The sequence below is a fragment of the Muntiacus reevesi genome, chromosome 2 (genome assembly GCF_963930625.1).
Source record: "Muntiacus reevesi chromosome 2, mMunRee1.1, whole genome shotgun sequence".
NCBI classification, from domain to species: Eukaryota; Metazoa; Chordata; class Mammalia; order Artiodactyla; family Cervidae; genus Muntiacus; species Muntiacus reevesi.
The window spans coordinates 256,184,865-256,208,643 of record NC_089250.1 but is presented as its reverse complement, the minus strand read 5'-3'; the positions used below and the strand labels follow the sequence as shown (position 1 = coordinate 256,208,643).

Below are 23,779 nucleotides of genomic sequence, written 5' to 3'. Positions count from 1 at the left end.
TTTGCTCAAATTCATGTCCATTGAATCAGCGATGCCATCCAACCATCATCCTCTGCCGCCCCCTTCTCTTCTTGCCCTCAGTCTTTCCCAGCATCAGGGTTTTTTCCAATGAGTCGGGTCTTTGCATCCAAAGTATTGGAGCTTCAGCTTCAGCATTAGTCCTTCCAATGAATACTCAGGGTTGATTTCCTTTAAGATTGACTGGTTTGATCTGTGTCTTTGAGACCCAAACACCCAGGTTCTAGTTTAGGTACTATTAGTTCCTTGTTGTGTGAAAGTGAAAGCGAAGTCGTGTCCGACTCTGAGACCCCATTGACTGTAGCCCACCAAGCTCCTTTGTCCATGGGATTTTCCTGGAAAGAATACTGGAGTGGGTTGCCATTTCCTTTTCCAGAGGATCTTCTTGACCCAGGGATCAAACCCGGGTCTCCTGCATTGCAGGCAGACACTTTACCGTCTGAGACACCAGGGAAGTCTCCTCGTTGTGAAAACTTGTGCAACTGACTCTGCCTCTCTGGGCCTCAGTTTCCCTCACTGTTGTGAGGCTTCAGAGTAAGAATATTTATAAAGCAGGTCAGGTGCAGTGCCTGGCACACAGCAGGCGCCCAGCACCCATACCAACACACTGCTCACAGCACACTCCCAGGTGCCACCTCCCTGGATGCTACCGGGACTCTCAGGGGCCACTCACAGCCCCAAGGCCGCTGCCCCCGACGTGGCGCCACTCCCTGACCCCTGACTCCCTGACACTTCTGCAGATCAATTGTCTCTGGGCGTCCCACCTCAGGTGCCATGCCTGAATGGTGAAGAGTGATCTGGTGGGGTACCTGCCCCCTAAGCTGGGCAGGGGCCCCTTGGACTCCGGGGGGCCACCACTGATCAGCAGACACCTGGAAAAGTTCTGTCTGGGACTGGCTTGAAGGGAATCTTGCCAAGGCTGAAAAGAGTTAATGAGATCCTTGTCCGCCAAGGAGACCTACCACCTCTCTGCCCTGGGGGTGACGGTGGGGGTGGGTAGCACAAGGAAGGTGGGAGGGGGCAGGTCTCAGCCCCAAGGAGGTTGGGGCGGGGGACAATCCCTCTCCTTCCAGCCCATCTGACCAACAGGAGGTGCCAAGTGTGACCAACTAACTCTGAAAACACTTTCTAAGATGTGAGCAGCCACTCATAAATCAGAAGAAATGACATAACTATATGTTACAGATGTCTTGCTTCCTTGAAAGAATAAAAAGGAAGATCTGGCTACCCTGGGCCCACATCCCACACAGAACTCTTGGCTGGAGCTGAGCAGCGGCCCTGCCCAAAGAGCCAGGAGCCATCTGCCCCCCTTCTCCAACCCCACTCCCGTGGTCTCCCTGGCAGCTCTGTGCGGGTACATTTTCTGATGAGCCTGGTAACCCCATACTAATTTTTACTGACATCCCCCCTCATCTCTTCCTCTTCCTTATCTCCCTCTGTCCCAGGCATGCCCAGACCCTGAGGGCAAGGGGTGGAAAGCACTTATAGATGCTTTAGCCTTTGGGGAGTTGGGGTAGGGATCCCAGACTCTTCCCAGGCTGCCTTTTCTTCCCGGTACCTATGCACATTGAGACATATGAGCAAAATGCCGTGAGGGGTTCACAGATGACCCCCTGGGTCCAACCCAGGTTGGGAACTGCCTGGACTGAGAGTCACTGGACAGGGACTGGACCCTTGACCTGTTTTAAAGAAAGAAAAATAGCGCTAAGTTGTGTCTGACTCCTGTGACCCTATGGACTGTAGCCCGCCAGGCTCCTCTGTCCACAGGATTCTCCAGGCAAGAATACTGGAGTGGGTAGCCATCTCCTTCTCCAGGGGATCTTCCTGACCCAGGAATCGAACCCAGGTCTCCAGCATTGCAGGCAGATTCTTTACCAACTGAGCTACGTGGGACCTGCTTTGGGGCACCCAAGCTGGGGTGAGCGGGGAGCTTGGATGGGGCCAGCCTACTCTGTAGGTGGTCAGTCTTCAGAACTTTTGAGGAGGGCTGGGAAACACTGTGGCCAGGCTGTAGGGCTCGGGGAGAGGCAGCCCCCAGTTTCCTGCCTGCACCCCAGACCAGGAGCATTGGAAGATCCCCCAGGGCGCCTCACCTCTCTGTTGGGAGCCAATCAGCTGTGCAGGGGCATCGGAGCAGCAGCCGTTGAGGGCAATGGAACCCATTTAAGTTCGGTTGTGTTCCCCCATATAAATAGAAAATTTGAAATGGGAGAATTGTCCACCAAGTTTTACCATGATCCCAGTTAAAACTGTCAGTTTCCCTGGTGGATCAGATGGTAAAGAATCCACTTGTAATGTGGGAGACCCAAGTTTGATCCCTGGGTCGGGAAGACCCCCTGGTGAAGGGAATGGCAACCCACTCCAGTATTCTTGCCTGGGAAATCCCATGGACAGAGGAACCTGGCAGGCTACAGTCCATGGGGCCTCAAAGAGGCGGACACGACTGAGTAAATTTTCAAGTTAAAACTGTAGAGCCACAAATACTGAGGGATAAGCTTTATAATGGAAACATCAGAAGATACATAACAATGAGCTTCTGACTCAGATGAGATCTGCCTGAGTCCCCAGCTTCCTGCAAAGATTTTGGGAAGGACACCCATAGTGACCCTAAAGCCACATGAAAAATGGCACCATAAACGGAAAGGCAGTTTATGTATACAGTCACCTGGCAGGCAGTTGGGGTTCAGGAGAGAGCCCCCACAGAGCCTGGCCCGAGGTACTCAGGTTTCAGCCCACACACAGAGCATCCCTGATGGGCCCACTGCACCATGGACCCACAGAGGCTTCCAGAATTGTCCTCCAGCACTTCTGTTGTCATAACTACCACCGTGACCTTTTCCGGGTTGAAAAAAACAAAGAAACACAAGAGCCACCCGGTGTCATGGAGAAAGGCGACGATCATAGCAACAGCCCTTGTCCTTGGATCAGGTTCCGGCACAGAACCACCTCTGTGCTGCCCACGTTAGCAACCCAGGGCTTCTGGAAGGTCAGTGGGGCCTGGATAAGCATGTGCAAGGACCTGACCGGACCCTTCCCCATGCTGGCAGCAAAAGTCGCTGTGTCCTGAGCCCCTCTTCCCACACCCCCTCCCACTGCCCTGAGACTGCAGACCAAGTGGGGCTGAGCAGGGAAACAAGCCAGGCACAAGGCCTCCCCCGGAGCCCTCTGCCTCGGGGACTGCGGTCTTGCCCTGCCCCGCTGCTCTTCCCGGCAGAGCTCTTGGGCTGAGCTGGCGGGGGGTGGTGGTGGGGGTTGGCTCTGATGGCAAGTCAGGTGACCCCACTGCCACTGAAGATGCCTGGCTGGTGAATGGACACAGAGTGGGGGACGTGTGGGGTGCATGCCCCACTGCTGCCTGCCCAGGTGAGCTCACCGCGGCGACCCAGACCAAGTGTACTTCTGGGGCATCTCACACACAGATCTGGAGTCCCCCTCCTCCTCCCTGGGTCCCTCCTATTCATTCTGGGTGGGGCAGATGGGAAAGGGGTCAACCTGCACCTGAGCCCCGCTCTGGGCCCACGGAATAGTGACTCACACTGCCAGGGAATAGAGCCTGATTCACCTCCCAGGTGGGGGCCTGGGGGCCGCGGAACAATCAGCTGCTGTGGAGACACAACCTGAAACCCGGGCTTCCGGGGGTGGCTTGAGCCTCGGAACCTCCAGTCCAGCTCAGGTCACTCAGCCCCGTTCAGCTCCACCTGGACTGGGACACAAAGGGAGACCCAGTTTCCCAGCTGCACTGTAATTTCAGAAGGGGTCTTTGTGTGGGCTGTGTTAACCAAGAAGTCAGAGAAGCCCTGGGGTTTGGGCAGGGAGTCAGGCTGCCAAAGAAATCTGCTGCGTGTCGGCAAGAAATGCCCTTTGAGAAGATGGCAGAAAGACATCAGAAAATGTAACTGCTGACCATGCCATTAACGAGCGGCAACGGGCAAGGAGTGCAAAGTAAGCCTAGGAAGGCCTTTGTAAGCAGGCAAAGCTGCGTTTGAATCTGGGTTCTGCCACTCTAGCTGTGGCACTTTGGGCAACTGACCTTACCTCTCTGAATCTAAGTTCAGGACAACGATGCCTGCATCTCACTGGGTGAAGAGAGATAAAGCAAAGGCACCCGAGATAGTGCCTGGCGCCAATAAATGATAACTATTACTAGGTTTCAGGCACAATGAAGCTTAATTACATTGTCTCATTTAAAAAATTATCATCGTACATGAATGTAGAGCTCTGTGGTTTTCAAAGCCATCTTTGTCCATTACTTCATTAGAGGCTCACAGTGATCCTGTATTCTATTTTTAGCATTTTACTTTAGTTCCTTTAAAACATAAGTCTTGCTCTTATTGGATACGATTGTCCCAATTTTCTGTTCTGCTCTCCTTCTTAATTTCCCCACCCCGAGGAACCTTTAGCATAACAATGCTGGGACCATTTTCTATTAATATCAATTTTCAGATTACAGTGATAAGATGTCTGTTTCCTAATTTAATTAGGTGATTCCTGTATTTAGTTCCTACACACTCATTATTTTTCATTTAGCGTATTCTAAATGCACCAAAGAAAAAGTGAGGCTCTGGCTGGTAGACCTCCAGGGTGTCTTCTGCAGTGGTGAGGGAGGAACCCAGGAAACGGGGCCACATCAGAGAGGCAGATGCCAGGGGTTTGGGGGCTGGGGCGGTGTCTCAGGAGAGGGGATGTGCCGGGGCAGAGAAAGTCCTACTGCAGAGGGGGTCATGGTGGGCACCCCTGAGGGAGGGCTAGGGTCTTTCACAAAGCTCCCCCCAAAAATAGACTTCAAAGAAGTCTCCAAAACCGGCACCCCCAGGGCCCACCAGATCCTCTGGGCTTCTGTGCCAACACTTGAAGGCCGTGTGATCTTCTTTAAAAAAAAAAAAAAATTTATTTGGCTGTGTTGGGTCTTAGTTTCAGCATGAGGGATCTTGGTTGCATCACGCAAGATCTTTTTTTACAGAGCACGAACTCTATAGTTGCCTCCTCCGTGCTCTAGAGCACTCGGGCTCAGTAGCTGTGGCTCGGCCTCAGTGGCTCCATGGCATGTGAGATCAGTTCCCTGACCTGGGGCTGAACCGTGTCCCCTGCATTGCAAGGCAGAGTCTTAACCACTGGACCACCAGCAAAGTCCCTTGAGGGCTAGGTGTTCGGACACGTCCCCCTCCCTTCTCTGGCTCTCACTGTCTGATTGCTATGGAGGTCCCATGTCTGCCCCTCCATCAGTACTATTCTCTGCACAACTCCAGGGGGCGCCCTTCACACCGTAGTTTAAATCAACTCTACCCTGGAATCAGCAGAGTACAGTGTGAGTGGCGCCCCCAAAGTGTGCAGGCCCTGCCTCAATGCTCCCACTCCATCGAGGCGGGGCTCAGCCATCATACCATGGGCTCGGGTCACCCCTGGTCCCCAACCCTCCAACTATCCACACTGACCCCACCAGTTTTCTTCCCTCTGCCAGCACAGTGATAGCTGGGCTGACCTTGCTCATCGCCCGACCTGTGGCACCAGAAGGAACCTCCACTAAAGCCACTCGAGTTGAGAAAAGGGGGACAGGAAGCCCCAGGAAGGAGCTTGGAAGGAGTACTGCTACAAGCATCCTGGTCCACAGTCCTGACTTTGAGAACCCAGTGCATTCTCTGCAACGGGGCAGGCCCTCCAGAGAACTGAAAACTCAGTTACCCAGCATTAATTTTTCTTTTGGTTTTGCGTGTGTGCGTGCTAAGTCACTTCAATTGCATCTGACTCTGTGCAACCTTATGGACTGTAGCCTGCCAGGCTCCTCTGTCCATGGGATTCTCCAGGCAACATTTCATTTTCTCCCGCAGGAGGTCTTCCCAACCCAGGGATTGAACCCACGTCTCTGACGTCTCCTACATTGGCAGGCAGGTTCTTTACCACTAGTGCCACCTGCGAAGTCCTTCTTTTCGGTTTTACCTAGAAATAATTTCTCTTCGCGGTGGTCACAGAAAGGCGAGGCAAGGTATGGCGGGTGAGGCAGCCTTGGTGAATCCCGGGCAGCATTTGGTGAAGAGAGTTTGAACACACATGCTTGCAGGTGCGTTGTTTAGAAACACTGGATTCTGAGAGTCCCAGCCGTGCTGATTTTGCAATGATATATTGCCAGCTACTTAACAGGATGGATCACTGCAATTACATGTCACTTCTGATATTCACAGTCACAACAAGGAGGTGCCAGCTTTGCAAGGGTTGTAGGAAATATATATGATGTTCCGCAATGCCGTTAGGAAAGGGTTTTAGGAGACAGACTCAAGAGGATTCCAATAAAACCCACCTGCCTGGGCAAACCAGACGGTGCCATGGAAACTGGAGGGGCTGGTTCCCCTGGCCGGGGAGAGTGTGTGGGCATAGGCACCCAGGCTCCAGAGGCTGCCCATCCTCCGGCAGTGGAGAGGGGGCAGGACGGCCACACACTTCTGGTTATTCCATCACCCTCACATGGGTGAGCTGTTGAGAGCGACTCAGCAGTTACTCCTATGGCCTTTGGCCTGGTGGCATCTCAGGGTTCAAAGGGTCACATCTGAACAAAGGCAGTCGCTGTAAGAACAGGACAAACCCTCTGAGATTGTTCTGTAGCCTTCCATGGGCAGTAACCATGGAACCAACAGTGAGAGCCACACTTTCCCTGGCCAATAGAGTCCTGCTCCAGGGAACCAAAGGAGAAGTTGTGTCAATTTCTGAGTCAATTCTGGCTCTGTCAGTTTCTATGAGATATAGGGCACCATACTTAGCATCTGTCAATCCTAAAGGAAATCAACCCTGAATACTCATTGGGAAGACTGATGCTGAAGCTGAAGCTCCAATACTTTGGCCTCCTGATGTGAAGAGCTGACTCCTTGGAAAAGACCCTGATGCTGGGAAAGACTGAGGGTAGGAGGAGAAGGGGGCGATAGAGGATGAGATGGTTGGATGGCATCACTGACTCAGTGGACATGAATTTGAGCAAGCTCAGGGAGCTAGTGAAAGAGACAGAAGACTGGTGTGCTGAAGTTCATAGGGTTGCAAAAAGTTGGACATGAGTGAGCGACTGAACAACACTTAACGTGAACTGTGGAGAGACACCCCCGGCTCTGAGTCTCGCCCAAGTCCACTCCACTGCTGATGCTGGAGCTCAGCATCTTGTTACCTCTTGTGCCCTGGAGAAGGCAATCAAGCAAGCCACAGCTCCCCTCCTCCAGGAAGCCCTCCTGACTCCTCCGGTCAGGACTCTGCCCTCGGGTGTGTGACAGCGAAGGAGTGAGTGTGTGACCTGTGTGAAAGGAGATGCAGTGGAGGAGGAGTGGGGCAGGGCGGGAGCGTCTCTCGCCTGTTCCTGTGAGTCTGCAACCCTGGGTGGAGGAGACACAGGGCGACTCCACACACCCTGCCTAGCACCTCAGAGGATATCTGCCCAAAACAGAACACGTGGTCTCTACTCCCTTCCCCCAACCACTCCCTGTCTGGAGTGTCTCCCTTGATGGGTGGCACCCCAACTCCCCTCTACCAATGCCAGAAACCCTGAGCCAGGGTCACCTTGAAACCCTGACACTGCCCTCCTCAGCCTCCCATCCACGTGGTTGCCAACTCTGCCCCGACCCTATGATGCCCCTGAACCACCCTCTCCTGTCCCTGCCTGCCTGCCCCAGGCCTCACCCTCTCTTCTGTCCCCACTCCACCCCTCCCAGCCACTCTCCGTGTGCCTGAGGTCTCTTCCTCTGCTTCTGTCCACAGCTTCAGGACATGCATCACCGGAGTGGGCTCTCTGACGGCTGCTGCACCCTCAGACTCCCCAGGGCTCCCCAACTGAGCCTGCAGCAAAGGCTTGCACCCCTGTAACACTCCAAAGGCTCACGGGAACCGGGGTCTGCCTGAGTCTTCAGTTGTGAGTCTGGGTCTTTAGGTCTCACGCCAGCCCCTGATGGAGCTCTTCCCACGCATATTTTCTCATGTGTCCTTGATTCACACTCTGCTCTGGGCCGAGACAGGTCGGACCAAGTGAGCATCGCTGGTGTTGAGAAGGCAGGAGGTGCTGCGGGCAACAGCTGGCTCCCTACGGATGCATCCCGGCAGGGCTCGTAACCTCTCTTACCTTAGGGGTCTTGTCTGTCAAATGGTGTAATGGTATTTAACTCAAGGTGTTCCAAAGGTATTAAATGGGCACTAAATACTTGTCAAATGTGTGTCTTGGTGCTGGGCACACAGTGGGCAACTGGGAGCATTAGCCCCCATCAATGTTGTCTGTGTCCACTCTGTAAGTCTTGGGACCTCATTTATTGTAAGAATTACATGCACTCCAAGCCGAAGCTCCAATCCTTCGGCCATCTGATACAAAGAGCCAACTCATTGGAAAAGACTCTGATACTGGGAAAGACTGAAGGCAAAAGGAGAAGCGGGCAGCAGAGGATGAGATGGTTGGATGGTTGGATCACTGACTCAACGGACGTGAATTTGAGCAAACTCCAAACCATAGTAAAGGATAAGGAAACCTGGTGTGCTGCAGTCCACGGGGTGGCAAAGAGTCATACAGGACTTAGTGACTGAACACACACACAAACATGTAAAGGGGGACTTCCCTGGGGGTCCAGTGGTTAAGACTCCACACTCCCAGGGGGCATGGGTTCGATCCCTGACCAGGTCAGGGAACTAAGATCCTGCATGCTGGGTGGCACAGCCAAAGAGGAAAAATAAAACCACATAAAGGGCTTTGCACAAGACCTGGCATGTGGTAAACCTTTGTTATTATCTATTATTATCCCTGGATGCCCTGGAAGTAATACCCTGGGACTGGTTATGGACTGAATCACCAGAGACTGTCTGCACTCAGGGCCCCCTGGGCCATCCCTGTGGCTGCCTTTCTCCCGGAGCATCCCAGCACTGCCCTCAGTCCCCGGCATCCCCACCCACAGTTCCACGGCTTTGGGAAAGCAAACAGCCACTTCACTAAAACGTGGGGGTGGCCTGCTTTAAAAAATATCCACTCTACAAAAACCAAGCATTAAAAAAAATAATAATCCACTCTACAAAAACCAAGCATTAAAAAAAAAAAAATCCACTCTACAAAAATCAAGCATTAAAAAAAAAAGAAAAACTATCTCTAGTGTGCTAGCAATAGAATCTGTATCATAAGGTCACATTTTTGAAAACATATCAACAAATAAGCCAATCCATGCACTGTTCACTTTGACTTCACGGGTCACTAACAATGTCTCACCTCACCCCATTAAAACAAAATCCATCCCACTTAAAAGAATGAAGAAGAAATGGTACAATTAGAACATCACAGGGGAGGGAGCTGGGGGAGAGATGAAGCCGGAGGCTGGGGTTAGCAGATGTAAGGTTTTACATGCAGAATGGATAAACAATGAGGTCCTACTGCATAGTACAGAGAACTATATTCAGGATCCTATGACAAACCGTAATAGAAAAGAATATGCAACAAAAGAAGGTATATGTGTATATAGCTGAATCATTTTGCTGTAAAGCAAGAATTAATACAACATGGCAAATCAACTATACTTCAATTTTAAAAATAAATTAAAACCATAACATTGACGTGTGCAGCCTCGATTGGATGGTCTAGACCAGGGGGGCTCCAACCTCTGGGCCACTGACCAGTTTCAGTGTGTGGCCTGTTAGGAACCAGACTGTACAGCGGGAGGTGAGCGGTGGGAGACGGAGCAAAGCTGCATCTGTATTTACAGCTGCTTCTCATCGCTGACATTACTGCCTGAGCTCCGCCTCCTGTCAGATCAGCGGGGCCTGAAGCATCGCGAAACCATCCCCCTGCCACGGTCTGTGGAAACATTGTCTTCCGTGAAACTGGTCACTGATGCCACTGCGTAGGCAAAGCGTGTGCGTGCTGAGTCGCTCAGTCGTGTCTGACTCTCTGCCATCCCATGGACTGTGGCTCCTCTATCCATGGAATTTTCCAGGAAAGAATACTGGAGTGGGGTGCCATTTCCTACTCTGGGAGATCTTCCAGATCCAGGAATCGAACCTGCGTCTCTTGAGTCTCTGGCATTAGCAGGTGAATTCTTTACCACTGAGCCACTTAGGAAGCCACAGGGTCAGTGGCTAACCAATAGCTCAAAGCTGGGCAGATGTACTCCTCCCCTCAGAAGAACACAGGACCACATATGAATTCTTGCCAAAAATGGGAAAACAAACCTACCTCTGATCAACTGCTAAATATACTTAATTTATAGGGAGTACAAGGGGCGGAAGGCTGTGTTGCGCTATACCAAACAGGCACAATCAGCAAAAACCCCAACTGTGGGAGACTTACAGGACCTGTGACCCAGCTTCCTCCAATGAATAGCAAGGGGGAAATAAAGGCAAGCGGGACATCTTAGAGACAAAGAGAGGCTTAAATGACTCGCCCACCAGTTGTAACGAGTGAGCCTTATCCAGATCCTGACAAAACAAATGGGAAATAAAGGTATTTATCACATTTGCGGGATGACTAGAAATGGGAACACTGGACGTTTGATGAGATTAAACAATTGCTGAATGTTTTAAAAAAAGAGTTCTTATCTTTTAAACTAGGAAATACATTGAAATATATATGGCTTTATGGTTATGCAGGGAAGCGGGGGGGGGGGATAAATTGGGATTGACATGTACACACTGCTATACATAAAACAGATAATTAATAAGGACCTACTGTGTATCACAGGGGACTCTACTCAATACTCTGTGATGACTTACATGGGAAAAGAATCTAAGATAGAATGGATGTAGCTATATGTATAACTCATTCACTTGCTGTCCAGTAGAAACTAACAACACTGTAAATCAACTATATGCCAATAAAAAATTTTTTTAAAAAGAAATATTTAGGGGACGTCCCTGGTGGTACAATGGGTAAGAACCGCCCCGCCAATGGAGGGGACACAGGATCCCTGGTCCAGATGATTCCACAAGCCGTGGAGCAACCAAGCCTGAGAGTCAGAACTACTGAAACCCATGGTCCTACAACACGTGCTCTGCAACAAGAGAAGCCACAGCAGGAAGAAGTCCCCACACCACAACTGGAAAAAACCTGCAAACAGCAGCAAAGACCCAGTGCAGCCAAACTAAACCAAGACATTTTTTAAAAAAGAAATATTTATGACTGAACTGATTGGCCATAGTATACATACTTTGAAAAGAGAGAAGTGCATGGGGCTGTGGATGGGGCCCTGTTGAGGCTGTTGGGTGCTTGGGACGTGGGGTTCACTGCACTATTCTACTCTACTTCTCTACGTGTCCAAAGCTCTCCATAATACAAAGTTCTGCTTTGTATTAAAACCTGTATATAAAGACAGGCCACTCATAACACACATGTGGAGAGTGCCTTCTGCAACTCCAGAGCCAGCATGTTGGGATGTGTTATTCCCAGTTCTGATTGGCTCTCTTCCACTTTGGGAAGGGGCAAGAGTAATCTCCTGGGTCAAGGTGTGAGTTTCCGGAGGCCTAAGGGCCTGGCAATATTGGAGATATAAAAACAGTAGGATAGGCAGATTCTCTGATACCAAAGAACACCTAATCTTAGAACGAAGGTAGGTTAACCTGCAGTGATTTATGTTCCAAAAGGTTTGACCTAAAATATAGCAAACATTTTGGAAAATATCGCTTGGTTTACAAAAGTTGGCAATCCCACAGGATTGCATCTAATGCACAAAGCAGGTGAGATTTGCTGACCGGTCTCTGAGAAATTCAGGTGCTTTTAAGAGCTGGTAACTGCATGGAAGAAATCTGAAGGACACGCCAACCCCAACGGACCACAAACAGCTAATGACTGTCTGCCTTTTCAAGCTTGTTTCTGCATCTTCACCCAACCACCCTCCCCCTCCCACCTTGGCCAACGCCACCAACAGCGGATCCCAGACACTCCATTCCCAGGAAAGTTTCTGCTGCTGGAAAAAACCCCAGAAGAGCCTGTGGGGAATGTCCTCCATAGATACCCCCACCGCCTTGCCCAATCTGGATGGCAGGGCAGTCTCCCACATCTACATCTCCCAGGACTGAAATTCTGACTTGTCCAGGACTCTTGGGGCCAAACCATCCATGCAGCTGGATACATACACTTTGTAAGCACTGGTTTCCAACAGATAAATGTAATCAAGGTTTATGTGCACAGAGAAGACAACAGGATGGGATTGTTTCACTTGAAAGATCAGAAGAAAATTGTAACTAATGTTGTGGAAAATTACTTTGATATTGCTTTCTTGGTACCGAATCACAATTAGGCTGCCGTGAGAAGTACAGGGGAAGAATAAATGAATAGTAACAAATCAACACAAACAGCCTGTGTCAGGAACACTTTGCTCAGGGAGAGTAACGTAAGCATTACTTAAAGTTTTATGACTGTGTTTGAGGTGATTTACGTAGAACGTACAGGTTCTACGTCCAGGTGGTCCGGCTCCATTTACAGCCAGAAGAAGGGAGCTCAAAACCCAAGCGTGCTCCTCATCTGGGTCTGCCAGGTCCTCGAAATCCCCGGCTGCAGCGGGAGGCTCGCCTCCGCTTCCTGCCATCCTGCCTGCCAGTCTACGCACCCTAGAAACCCTCACTGTCCGCTGGGTCCCCACTCCACCAGTAATCGAGGTAACCCACACGTGTGTGCACCTGGGTAGCTGTGCAAGGCCATGGCCCGGCAGGGACAGGAATCCACGACACAAGAGGCAAGGTCTCTGGGTTGTCAGCTGCTGTGGCATGGCAGGGCATGTGTCGCGGTCACCAGGCAGCGACCCCACTCAGGACTATCACACCGGTCCCCAGAAGACACCACGGATGGGCACGCGGCCCCATCCACACCACAGACACACTCGGGTCTTCTCTCCCAGGCTTGTCCCAGAGAAGGCAGACACAGAACACGAGGACCCTCTGCCCACGTGTGCCCCAAGCGCGCACACACAGCAAGACGCGCAGAGGACACACAGCGCCGTTATCCCCAAGCCGCGTCCGAGAGGCCTCTGTCGGGAGCTCGCTCCCGCTCATACAACACACAACTGCGGAGAACAACTCTGAGGGCTCTGGGCGGCGCGGCCCGTGCAGCTAGGCGCCGCTCCCACAGTCGCCGGCCACGCTGGGGCCCACGTGAGGCTGCAAAGTCTCCCCAGAGGGACCGGCTCAGTCACGGGTCTCTGCTTCCGCAGCTGGGAAGCAGCCAGACTCATCTTCGACAGCCACCTCCGTGGAGGGTCCGGCCCAAGCGTGAGTCAGCACCAGTGACTCAGCACCAGCTCCAGGGGGTCCGCCCGGCGCTGGGCTGCCTCTCGCTGACGCTTAGGGATGAGCAGAGCGACTCTCCAGCCTCTCCCGCCAGGGCCTCCAACAGCAGCTGCCAGGCCCAGCTCTGGCCTCCTGCTCCTTCCGCCTTTCCACGTGGCACCTACAGGCCCCCAGCCCAAGCTCCGTGTGGATGCAGGCTGCCCTGAGCGTGTGAGCCGAGGCGGGCCCTGGGCCCTCCCCACTCAGGGCCAGGGACCCCCTCACACTGTGTCCCACACTCCTGGGCTGTGGGCTGTAGGCAGGGATGGTGCGGGGGATCCCTCTGCCTAACCCTCCAGCCTCCACGCCCCTTTCCTTCTGTCCATGTCCGGGAGCCCAGGGGTGTCCAGCCATCAAGGACCCTCCCCTAACAAGGCCTCTGGGACCTCTGTTGTAAACACAGGTGCTTGGCCTGGCAACCTCACATGATGCCAATGATTCCTGGCCTTGGCCCTCCAGGTCAGCCGTGCTCTCTGGGGCGTGGCCAAGTCCCAGTCAGAGGGGCCTTGCCTGAGCGTCCCTCTCCACCTTCTGTCCACCCCGAGGCTTTGGTACCATCCTTCCTGCTCTCCCCTCACGGCCATCCCCACCTCTGCGAGTCCAGTGGGCTGGGAGGCAGTAGGTGGGGAGGCCAGCAGGAGGCTCTTCAGCTTTACAAATCCGGGAGGCACCGAGGCACCCCAACTTCCTCGCCCAGGCTGGAGAGGCTGAATCCGAGAGGTCCCCAGTGCTGGGCAGAGAATCAGAGTCCCATTGGGGAGGGCTGTGCTCAGGGAGAAGTCACTTGTCCTCTGATATCCCAGGCCATGTGGGAGAGGACCCGAGAGGCGGTGAGACCCTGAAATCTGAGTTTCACCAGAGGCAATGATCAGATGAGAGAGGGGCAGCCTGGCCATCCTTCCCAAGAGGAGTGCACGAGCCAGAGGCCAGAGGTCAGAGGCCAGAACCCTGTGGCTGGTGGCCTGACCGCAGATATAGTGCTCCCACACTGCAGCTGGTGACTGGAACCCCTGCCTTGGCCCCGGGGCAGCACGGAGGCCTGCACCTCGGGCGGGAGAGCCGGGTCAGGCAGGCGGCGGGGCCGAGCGCGAGGGCTCACCTGGCGCCTGGTGGGGGGCGAGCTCCGTGGGGTCCTGCAGGCTGATGAAGAGGAGGAGTCCTGCAGCTCCGAACAGCAGGATGGACGAGAACATGCAAGCCAGTCGCATCGTTCCTGCTCGCGGGGACATCCGGGGCTCGCTCCGGGGTCACCTCTTGGGTGCGGGAGGCGCGTTCTTCCCTCATTGTCCACACCGAGCGTCCATCAGGCCAGGTCTACGGAGCAGTGGGGGAGAAAGACGGCCCATCACTGAGGCCCAGGGTTCTGGCCACTGCTCGTGACCAAGCAGAGTCCCTGGACCCCTCCACCCTTACTCACATGTGTCCCTTTGACCTTCTCAAGCCCAAGGAGGTAAAGGCTGGTCACCACCTGTGGCCGAGACACCAGCTTCCTGCCAGGGTCTCCTGTATCTGGACCTTTAGAAAAGCCACGGAGAGTGATACTCCCCAGCTCCCACCCGGGGTGGGGGGGACCCTGGTGGGGACCCCTATCACCCACAGCCAGAAGACAGTGGCCACCCCCTGCACTGTTCAGGCAGAAATCTTGGTCCCTGTGGCCCACAACTGGCCCAGCAGAAACAGAAGCTCTTGGGTCTGTCTCTGCCTTGGCTCCCGTCTACAGGGTGCTGGGGACAAGGGTCTCCACAGAACCAGCAGCTTTGAGAAGGCCCAGGCCCAGAGATGTCAGGGACTGAGTGACTCACCACTGCTCCAGCCAGACCTGCCCCTGCCCCCGACAGACGGAAGGATGAGCTGGGTGGAATCAAAGCCCTGCTGGATAGTCGCACCAACAGGGGCTTAAGTTCCAGCCAGGTCATGGTCATCCCAGCTCTCAAAGCGGTCAGGAGCTGAGATGGCATGGCCAGACCCAGATCTGACAGATCCCAGGCTCAGAGGCTGTGTCCCTGCAGATGGGCACCTGCTGCTCCAGCCACTGCAGACCCAGGCCATGCCCGTGTTGCTTGCCCCCACCCTCATTCCCCTTGAAGTAGAAGAAACGCCTGCCAAATATCCCGATACCAACTAGTGATATCAGTTAGATCAGGCTATGGGTCAAGACGAGGGTACCCTGGGACTTCCCCGTGGTCCAGTGGTTAGGATTTCGATCATCCACAGCAGGGGGCATGGGTTCAGTCCCTGGTCGGGAAAACTAGGATCCCGTATGCCATGTGGCATGACTGAAAGAAAAAGATGACAGCCCCCCAAGGCCATCTGCCTAAAGGAAAGATGTAAGTTCCTGCAGTGGGGGTGGGCTGGGGGTGTGGCAGGGTGGTTTGAGCAAGCTATCACTTTTTCCCCTTATCTTCACCCGATCCTACCTACCTGGGTCCAGGGACATCATCCTCTTTCCACCTAAGGAGTCCTTTGGGAACATGCCCCTGCCTGGCACAGGGCAGTGCCCGAGGAAGGCTGAGGCCAGGTGGGCAGTCCCCAGTAACCCCTGAGACACAGCAGGGTGCGGATCAGGCCCCAGACCAGATGTGCCATTCAGCACAGGGATGGTCCCTGCTTGGAGTCTCCTTGGCTTGACATTCTGAACAGGGAACCCATCTCTGACCCGGCACCTAGGTTCTGAACCCAGCTTTTGTCCCTCTGTATCCAACCTGAAGGTGGGGCACAAGGCAGGAAGTGATAACCAGAGAAACCCCACCCTCCCTTGCCCAAACACACATGCCCAAGGACTAGACAGTTCTCAGCAAGGCTCTGAGGCTGAGACTTAAATTGCAGGTTTGGGTTTCTCCCCTCCACAGTCTCTGTAATTATTTTTTCACTCAGTTAACTTTAATTAACCTGCCCCAGGCCTCCATGCACGGGAACGCGCCTGAATGCCAGGCTCTCTGGGCTGTGTGAGCAGGAGTTTCCCACGACCTCCCAGCTTTCATGTTTCGGAGGCAGTGCTGACCGGGCGCTGTTTGCCTCTGGCATTGGCTCCAGGGTTCCAGCTGGCCCTGACCTCCCTGCAACAGCCCCTCCCACACCACCCCCCCCCCCACACCCGCTGCAGAGAAAGGCGGCTGCTTCCTGCCAAACAGGGATATCCCGCCTCCAGCTTTCAGTGGGTGAAAGTGGGCAACATGTCCCCAAAGGCTCAGACCCTGAAGCCCCTCGGGGTCTGCAGCCTCTTTCTCCATGATGGGACCATCCTGGGGACCTGGCTCATCATTCCGAAAAGACACAGGTGCAGGAGTGCAGGCCCCCGGCTCCAGGGAAGGACAAAGCCCACAGCACGCCCGATGGCCTGCAGTCTTCCAGGCCCCTCACTCAGTGATGACAGGCCCTCTGTGCGGGACCCACAGGTTGATCCTATAAGCAAGGCCATGGCTATAAGGACACCCAGTTCATGCTGGCCAAGGTGTTGACATACTGCCTGCAGACACATCAGCTTTCAGAGTGAGACACAAGGTCAGGAAACCAATCTGATCTAGGGTGAACCCCCAAATTAGGACATTTCTTAAGGTGGGGGAGAAGAAAGAAGAGAGAAGGAAGGGAAGAAAGGATTGCAAGTCGATGGCCAGCAGACACAGTGGCCTGGTAAAACAGCTAATAATGTGTTGCCCAATCTTGACCCAAAGACTATTTGATGAGAAAAAGGGACTCAAAGCCACGTGTGATCATTACTGCATTGTTTGTGTGGTGGCTGGCACTGCAGAAGTGACTACAGAAGAGCTGGTCAGTTTCCTCTTCTTTCTAATCAGTCACACGGCCACCATTCAAGCCAGTACAGATTTCCCTCCTCCTCCAGCTACGACCTGTTCTCACTTGTTTCTGAACCAGACCAAACCAAGCCCACCAACTGGAGCCAGGCTTCCAGCAGCCCATGTGCCTGGAGCCAGGCTGAAGACCACATCCCTGACCCCAAATCTGGGGAGAAGAGAATACAGCCCCAGAACCTGCACTTTCATGGTGGCAGGAGCATCAACCGTTCAAGCATCTCAGTTTAGAGACTCTCCCCTTGTGAGTCCCCAAGAGAATATAAGCACTCTCTCTACACCCAGAGCCATGTGTGGCTTCCCCTGCCCAGACTTAGCTTCTAAGCCTCAGACCCCAGCATCCACCCCTGCACTGGGCCTTTCTCCCAGGGTTGGCTCTCACTGGAGACCATTTGATTAGCTAACTCCCTGCTTCGTGCAAACAGGAATCAAAGGTTAGCCTGCCTCCTCTCCCGGGGGAATGGTTTGCGGGCTGACTGAGTCTTCAAGGCCCCAGGAGGGAAAGAACAACATCACAGAATCTGTCGGAAACTCCTTCCTTTAAAGGGAGCCAGGTGAGAGATCACCAACAGACCATCAGACACTCCAGACAGAGGGCACATCTGATCCCCTACAGTCCCCACGACAATCCTAGTCTTCAAAGTCACCTGTTATTTTCAAGGCCACAGGGAGATGCTGTCCAAAGGCTGTCTCCCTCTCCTGCAAGTTGAGCTGCTGCCTGGGGAGGGGACATCACAGTCAAGGCTGGGGGTGGGCTGCCCAGGACCCCACAAACACATTCACAAGCCCCCACTCCCAGCGGGACGGGTATAGGCTCAGCACGCCCTGCATCACACTCTGATAACAAGTGAAGAATCTTCTCCTACTTCCCTTCTAAGATCAGCAGACAAGAAGAAAATTCAAATGATGGAATGGAAGGGGGAGGGGGGAGGCAAGAAAAATAAACAGCCCATTGAGATTTCAGAAGGTCCTGCCCTCCTCACAGTTCCTAGCGCTCCCGGAGGCTTCTCTCCCTGAGGCCCCGAATGGCGTCACCAATTTTTACAGGAAGAAAGAAAAATCCAATTAATCTTGTAAACACCTCCTGGGACACAGGGCAGGGCCAAGGATTTCTCCTATTTCCTTATTTATCTGATTTAAAATTTTGTCTCTAGAAAATTCACTTCAGGGCACAAGCAAGGACTTGGGAATTCAGCCAAAACGCACGCACCTCCAGTGGCGAAGGGCCGGAAGGCAGACGGACGGACGGCTCCAAGGACACACTTGGCTGCGGATGCTCCAAGGCCTGGATATTCCCCCAAGTCACCCAGAGGACCCCCTCAGGCTGTGGAGACCCACCCCTGTGCCCCACTGGAGGCAGGAGGAGGCGTCCAGCCTCGCGCCAGTGGGTGCACCCACTGGGTGTGCGGGCCCCGGGCCTGGGAAAGTTCTCTGTCCAGTCGTTTCCTCCTCGAACCGGCAGGAGTGAACAATGACGTCCCTCCTGGCTGAGGGCTCCAAGAGAAGCTGCTCATCGGGAGAGAGGCTGCTATGGCAACTTGAGGAGAATGGAGCCAGGCATTGCCGTCACCTTGAATCCGGCACCGAGCATTCCGCTACGGCAGCAGAGGGGGCCACGCTTCCAGCTCTGCCCCCACCGAGGCCGGCGCTGGGGCTGACCCACCGGCTTCCCTCCTCAGCCTCCTGGCCTCGGTAACTCATTTGCTCTTTGCTGAAACAAAGCGCACAGCCCAGTCCCCTGAGAACACCACCTCCATCTGTTTTGTCAGAGTTCTTTCCTGTGTTCGGCTCCTGCTTACTTCTGAGATGGGGTTCTTCTCGATTTCAGCTCATTAAAATCCTGCAGCTAATTAAAACTGCTCTAACGGCAGCGGCGGTGGCAGCCGCAAACTCTGGGACGAGTCCCTCCAGTTTTTATGCACAGGCATAAAGTTGCAATGCTCTGCGAGGATGACGGATGGCTGCAAAGGGCAAAAGACTCTGAGGCGGGGCTGCAGACTCCTGCCTCACCGCTGACACAGCGGAGCGCTGACCTGGGTCCTGAAATGGGCAGGGCCCAGCCTCGGCACACCCGGGCAGGCACGTCTGCACCCCATTCCTGGGGGAAGCAATTTACTTGATAACCACTCCTTGTTACAAGGCAGGGATTCCCTCCAATCTCCCACGCTGTCTGCAGGGAGAGAGAAAGGCGACCCTGAGGCGAAGGCCAAGGTACAAATCAGGTTCAAACAGCCCCAGACCTTGTCTCCACAGCCCCACTAGGAACACCACAGCCCAGTTTCCCATCACTGCTCATACAAAGAGGATGAAGGAAGCCTGAAAACACACAGCCACAGCAGGAGAGTCCTGAGAGCCTGGCCAAGATGTCACGGGCTGCAGTGTCATCTTCGCTATTAGGAATAAGCCACACTATGGGTATGATCTCCGTCCAGAACTTATATTTTTAGGGTACTTTATTACAGTGGAACAGGGCATGGAAAAATAAACCTACAGGTAAAAAAACTAACTCCCTCCTCACCAGCTTGCAAGCAGTATCCTCAATCTTGTGAGCCCTGGTATCTCAGTTACAGCCCTTCCTCCACTATGTGGACAGCATTCTCATGCCGGTTTTGGACTCTTTGCTCATCTTTGTATTCCCAGCACTTAGCACAGTGCCTGGCACAGGTGATCAATAACCTTTGCCACATGTTGAATGAGTGTGAGTTAATAGAGGTGATTGGACCATCTGGAGAGAGGCACTCCATGAACCTGGAATTTTAAAAAGGTCATTTCTGTTTCACGGAGCTGAGGGTCTGTTTTGATCAGGTCTGAGCTGGAATCAGGTTCGACGAGTAGTCTAATCCTGTGACTGAAGAACAGACAAGGAACTGAGCTCCACCAGGGAACCCGATGGAAACTGACAGCTCCCAAACACCCCAGGCACACTCACCACCAGGATGCCACTTTTGGATCTTCATGTTTGTAGGGCAGATTTCAAAACATGGGGCTTGAAGACTAATATATTTGTAGAGGTAAGTGATGACTCTATTTCTATATGTTTGAGTATATTAGAACACACAACACAAACAAATATATGTCATTTAGATACTGTAAAATGGATGATTCTCAAACCTTTAAAATACAGTATGATGCTAGGGACCTCCCAAACAACACTATAGTTTGCATTGGTCAGTCAGTTCAGTCACTCAGTTGTGTCCAACTCTTTGTGACCCCGTGGACTGCAGCATACCAGGCTTCTCTGTCCGTCACTAGCTCCTGGAGCTTGCTCAGACTCATGCCCACGAGTTGGTGATGTCACCCAGATATTTCATCTTCTGTTGCCCCCTTCTCCTCCTGTCTTCAATCTTTCTCAGCATCAGGGTCTTTTCTAAGGAGTCAGTTCTTTGCATCAGGTGGCCAAAGTATTGGAGTTTCACCTTCAACATCAGTCCTTCCAATGAATATTCAGGACTGATTTCCTTTATGACTGACTGGTTTGATCTCCTTGCAGTCCAAGGGACTCTCAAGAGTCTTCTCCAACACCATAGTTCAAAAGCATCAGTTCTTCGGTGCTCAGCTTTCTTTATGGTCCAATTCTCACATCCATACATGACTACTGGAAAAACCATGGCTTTGACTAGACGGACCTTTGTTGGGAAAGTAATGTCTCTGCTTTTTAATATGCTGTCTAGGTTGATCATAACTTTTCTTCCAAGGAGCAAGCATCTTTTAATTTCATGGCTGCAATCACCATCTGCAGTGATTTTGGAGCCCAAGAAAATAAAGTTTCTCACTGTTTCCATTATTTCCCCATCTATCTGCCATGAAGTGATGGGACCAGAAACCATGATCTTATTTTTCTGAATGTTGAGCTTTAGGCCAGCTTTTTCACTCTCCTCTTTCACTTTCATCAAGAGGCTCTTTAGTTTCTCTTCACTTTCTGCCATAAGGATGGTGTTATCTGCATATCTGAGGTTATTGATATTTCTTCCAGCAATCTTGATTTCAGTATGTGCATTTTGAGTGATGTACTCTGCATATAAGTTAAATAAGTATGGGGACAATATACAGCCTTGATGGACTCCTTTCCCTATTTGGAACCAGTCCATTGTTCCATGTCCAGTTGTAACTGTTGCTTCTTGACCTGCATACAGATTTCTCAGGAGGCAGGTAAGGTGGTCTGGTATTCCCATCTCTTTCAGATTTTTCCACAGTTTGTTTTGATCCACACAGTCAAAGGCTTTGGCATAGTCAATAAAGCAGAAGTAGATGTTTTTCTGTAATTCTCTTGCTTTTTCTATGATCCAACACATGTTGGCAATTTAATCTCTGGTTCCTCTGTCTTTTCTAAAACCAACTTGAACATCTGGAAGTTCTTGGTTCACGTACTATTGAAACCTAGCTTGGAGAATTTTGAACATTACTAGAGTGTGAGATGAGTGCAACTGTGCAGTAGTTTCAACATTCTCTGGCATTGCCTTTCTTTGGGATTGGAACGAAAACTGACCTTTTCCAGTCCTATGGCCACTACTGAGGTTTCCAAATTTGCTGGCATATTGAGTGCAGCACTTTCACAGCATCATCTTTTAGGACTTGAACTAGCTCAGCTGGAATTCCATCATCTCCACTAGCTTTGTTCGTAGTCATGCTTCCTAAGGCCCACTTGACCTTGCATTCCAGGATGTCTGGCTTAGGTGAGTGTTCACACCATCATGGTTATCTGGGTCGATCTTTTTTGTATAGTTCTTCTGTGCATCTTTTTTTTTTTTTTTTACATGAGAACCTCATGAACAGTAGTTTGCATGGGTTGATCAAAAACCAGTGAAAGCAATTCATGGTAAAACATGAATGAACCTTGAGGACATTATGCTATGTGAAAGGAGCCAGTCACAGTAGGCTCACATGTATGATTCCATGTAGAAAAACTCAGAGACAGGAAGTAGAATAGCGGTTACCAGGGACCGCAGGGGAGGCAGGAATGGGGAATTATTACTTAATGGGGACAGATTTTCAGTTGGGGAAGATGAAAAAAGTTCTGGAGAAGTGTAGTGGTGATGACGGCACAGCAATGTGAATGTACTTAATGCCCTTGGACTTAAAAATGGTTAACATGGTTTACACTATGTATATAAATAACAACAACAATATTAATTTTACTTCAATCAAAAATCAGTGAAAGCAAACTGAGCAGAAATCACTATCTTATCATTTCACTCATCCTACAGGTGCAGTCCCAGGAGCTAAGAAGGACCAGAATTGTCAAGTTCATGCCTGTGTGAAACATGACCAGAATATAGAGGAAATGGGTTTACAAACCCAGGCAGCCCCCTCCCCCACAAGTGGCCAGTGTCATGGGATGCAAGCAAGGTTCAGAGCAGGGAGCCCAGGTTCTGGGCCTGGCTGTCCCTCCAATTTAACTGTTGACCCTTAGGGCTTGCTTTGCCTAATCTTGGAATCAAGCTGCATCCAAAATATGCACTGTAGATGAGTTTCCAAGTTCCTTGCAGCTCTAGGGTGTGACTAACACATCTTGGAGAACAGAAAGACATCTTGTGAATTTTATGTGCATGAGGCCACTTCCAGGCAGAGCAGGTGGCATCTGGCGAGGTCTCCCTCACCCACACCTGCTGACTGCCCCTTGCCACAAATCTGGGTCAATGCTGAGTCTCTATGGACCAAAGCTGCCAAACTGTTTCCCTTCAAGATAATCTTATCCTTATTGTAAAGGACAAAGGACCCTCATGCAAGTGTCAAACTGGAAAATATGTTCTCAGTTTCTTTCTGTCCACAGTCATGCTTCCCTGAGGCTTGCCTGATTGAGGCGAGTCCCTCCTGGGTCCACTCTACTTAGGTGACCACTGCTCTATGTTTGAACCCATCAAGTCCAGCTGGGACAGTGCCTCATTTAATGATAAAAATCATTTTAAGGAAGAAGTCTAAAAGTCTAAACAGGGCTAATGATTTAAGTCCCACCATATTCATGGTCACTGTTGTCATTTAGAAATCTTTAATTTTTAAAGAATGTAAAAGGGCAACAAGAGGCATCCTTGTGGTGATAGAAACGCCCTCTATTTTGACTGTATCTATGTCAACATTCTTACTGGGATACTACACTGTAGTTTTACAAGACATTATTATTGGGGGAAAAAGGATAAAGGGTACACAGTATTTTCTCTGTATTACTTCTTACAACCATATGTTAATCTATAATTATTTCAAAATAAGAGGTGTAATTTAAAAAATCAAGCACTTGAAAGTTACTGGCCTTTCAGCTCATGCATAATGGAAGCCAAATTCTAATGTTGTGCATGTAAATAATAGATAACATTTTCATGGATCAGCGCCATCCTCTGTTGTACAAGAAACACTTTAAAGGTAAGGGAATATGCCTTTAACAGGAAAATTTGATGTGTTAGCAACTACTGGTTGATCTTTGTGCATTTTTCAATTGCAAATTGCACTTTAAAAATGCAAACAATTATTAATATTGATTTGGACTAAAACAATATTGAATTTCAATATATTTCCAGCTCTTTTATGAATTACCCTGTGGATACGTGGTGATTATGATAAAAGAGTATTTGCATGCTCAATTTCTTTTCAGTGAGGAACCTTGAAGAGGGCTGATGTGATCCATGGATAATGAGCTTCACAGGGACAAGGCTGGCTCCAGAGTCCTCTGCCAGGTCCTCAAACTTAGCAGCTTGAAGGAACTTTCAGGG

The 23,779-nt window shown here is 51.4% G+C and overlaps 1 protein-coding gene across 1 annotated transcript in view; it reads right to left on the bottom strand.

Annotated features, from left to right (window-relative positions):
* Positions 1–23,779, bottom strand: part of CHST8 (carbohydrate sulfotransferase 8) — a 142,221-nt gene that overhangs the window by 57,853 nt on the left and 60,589 nt on the right. The window contains exon 2 of the mRNA XM_065920564.1: positions 14,369–14,583. Coding sequence (XP_065776636.1) covers positions 14,369–14,498 — 130 coding nt within the window. The 5' untranslated portion in view covers positions 14,499–14,583. The remainder of the gene's footprint in view (positions 1–14,368; positions 14,584–23,779) is intronic.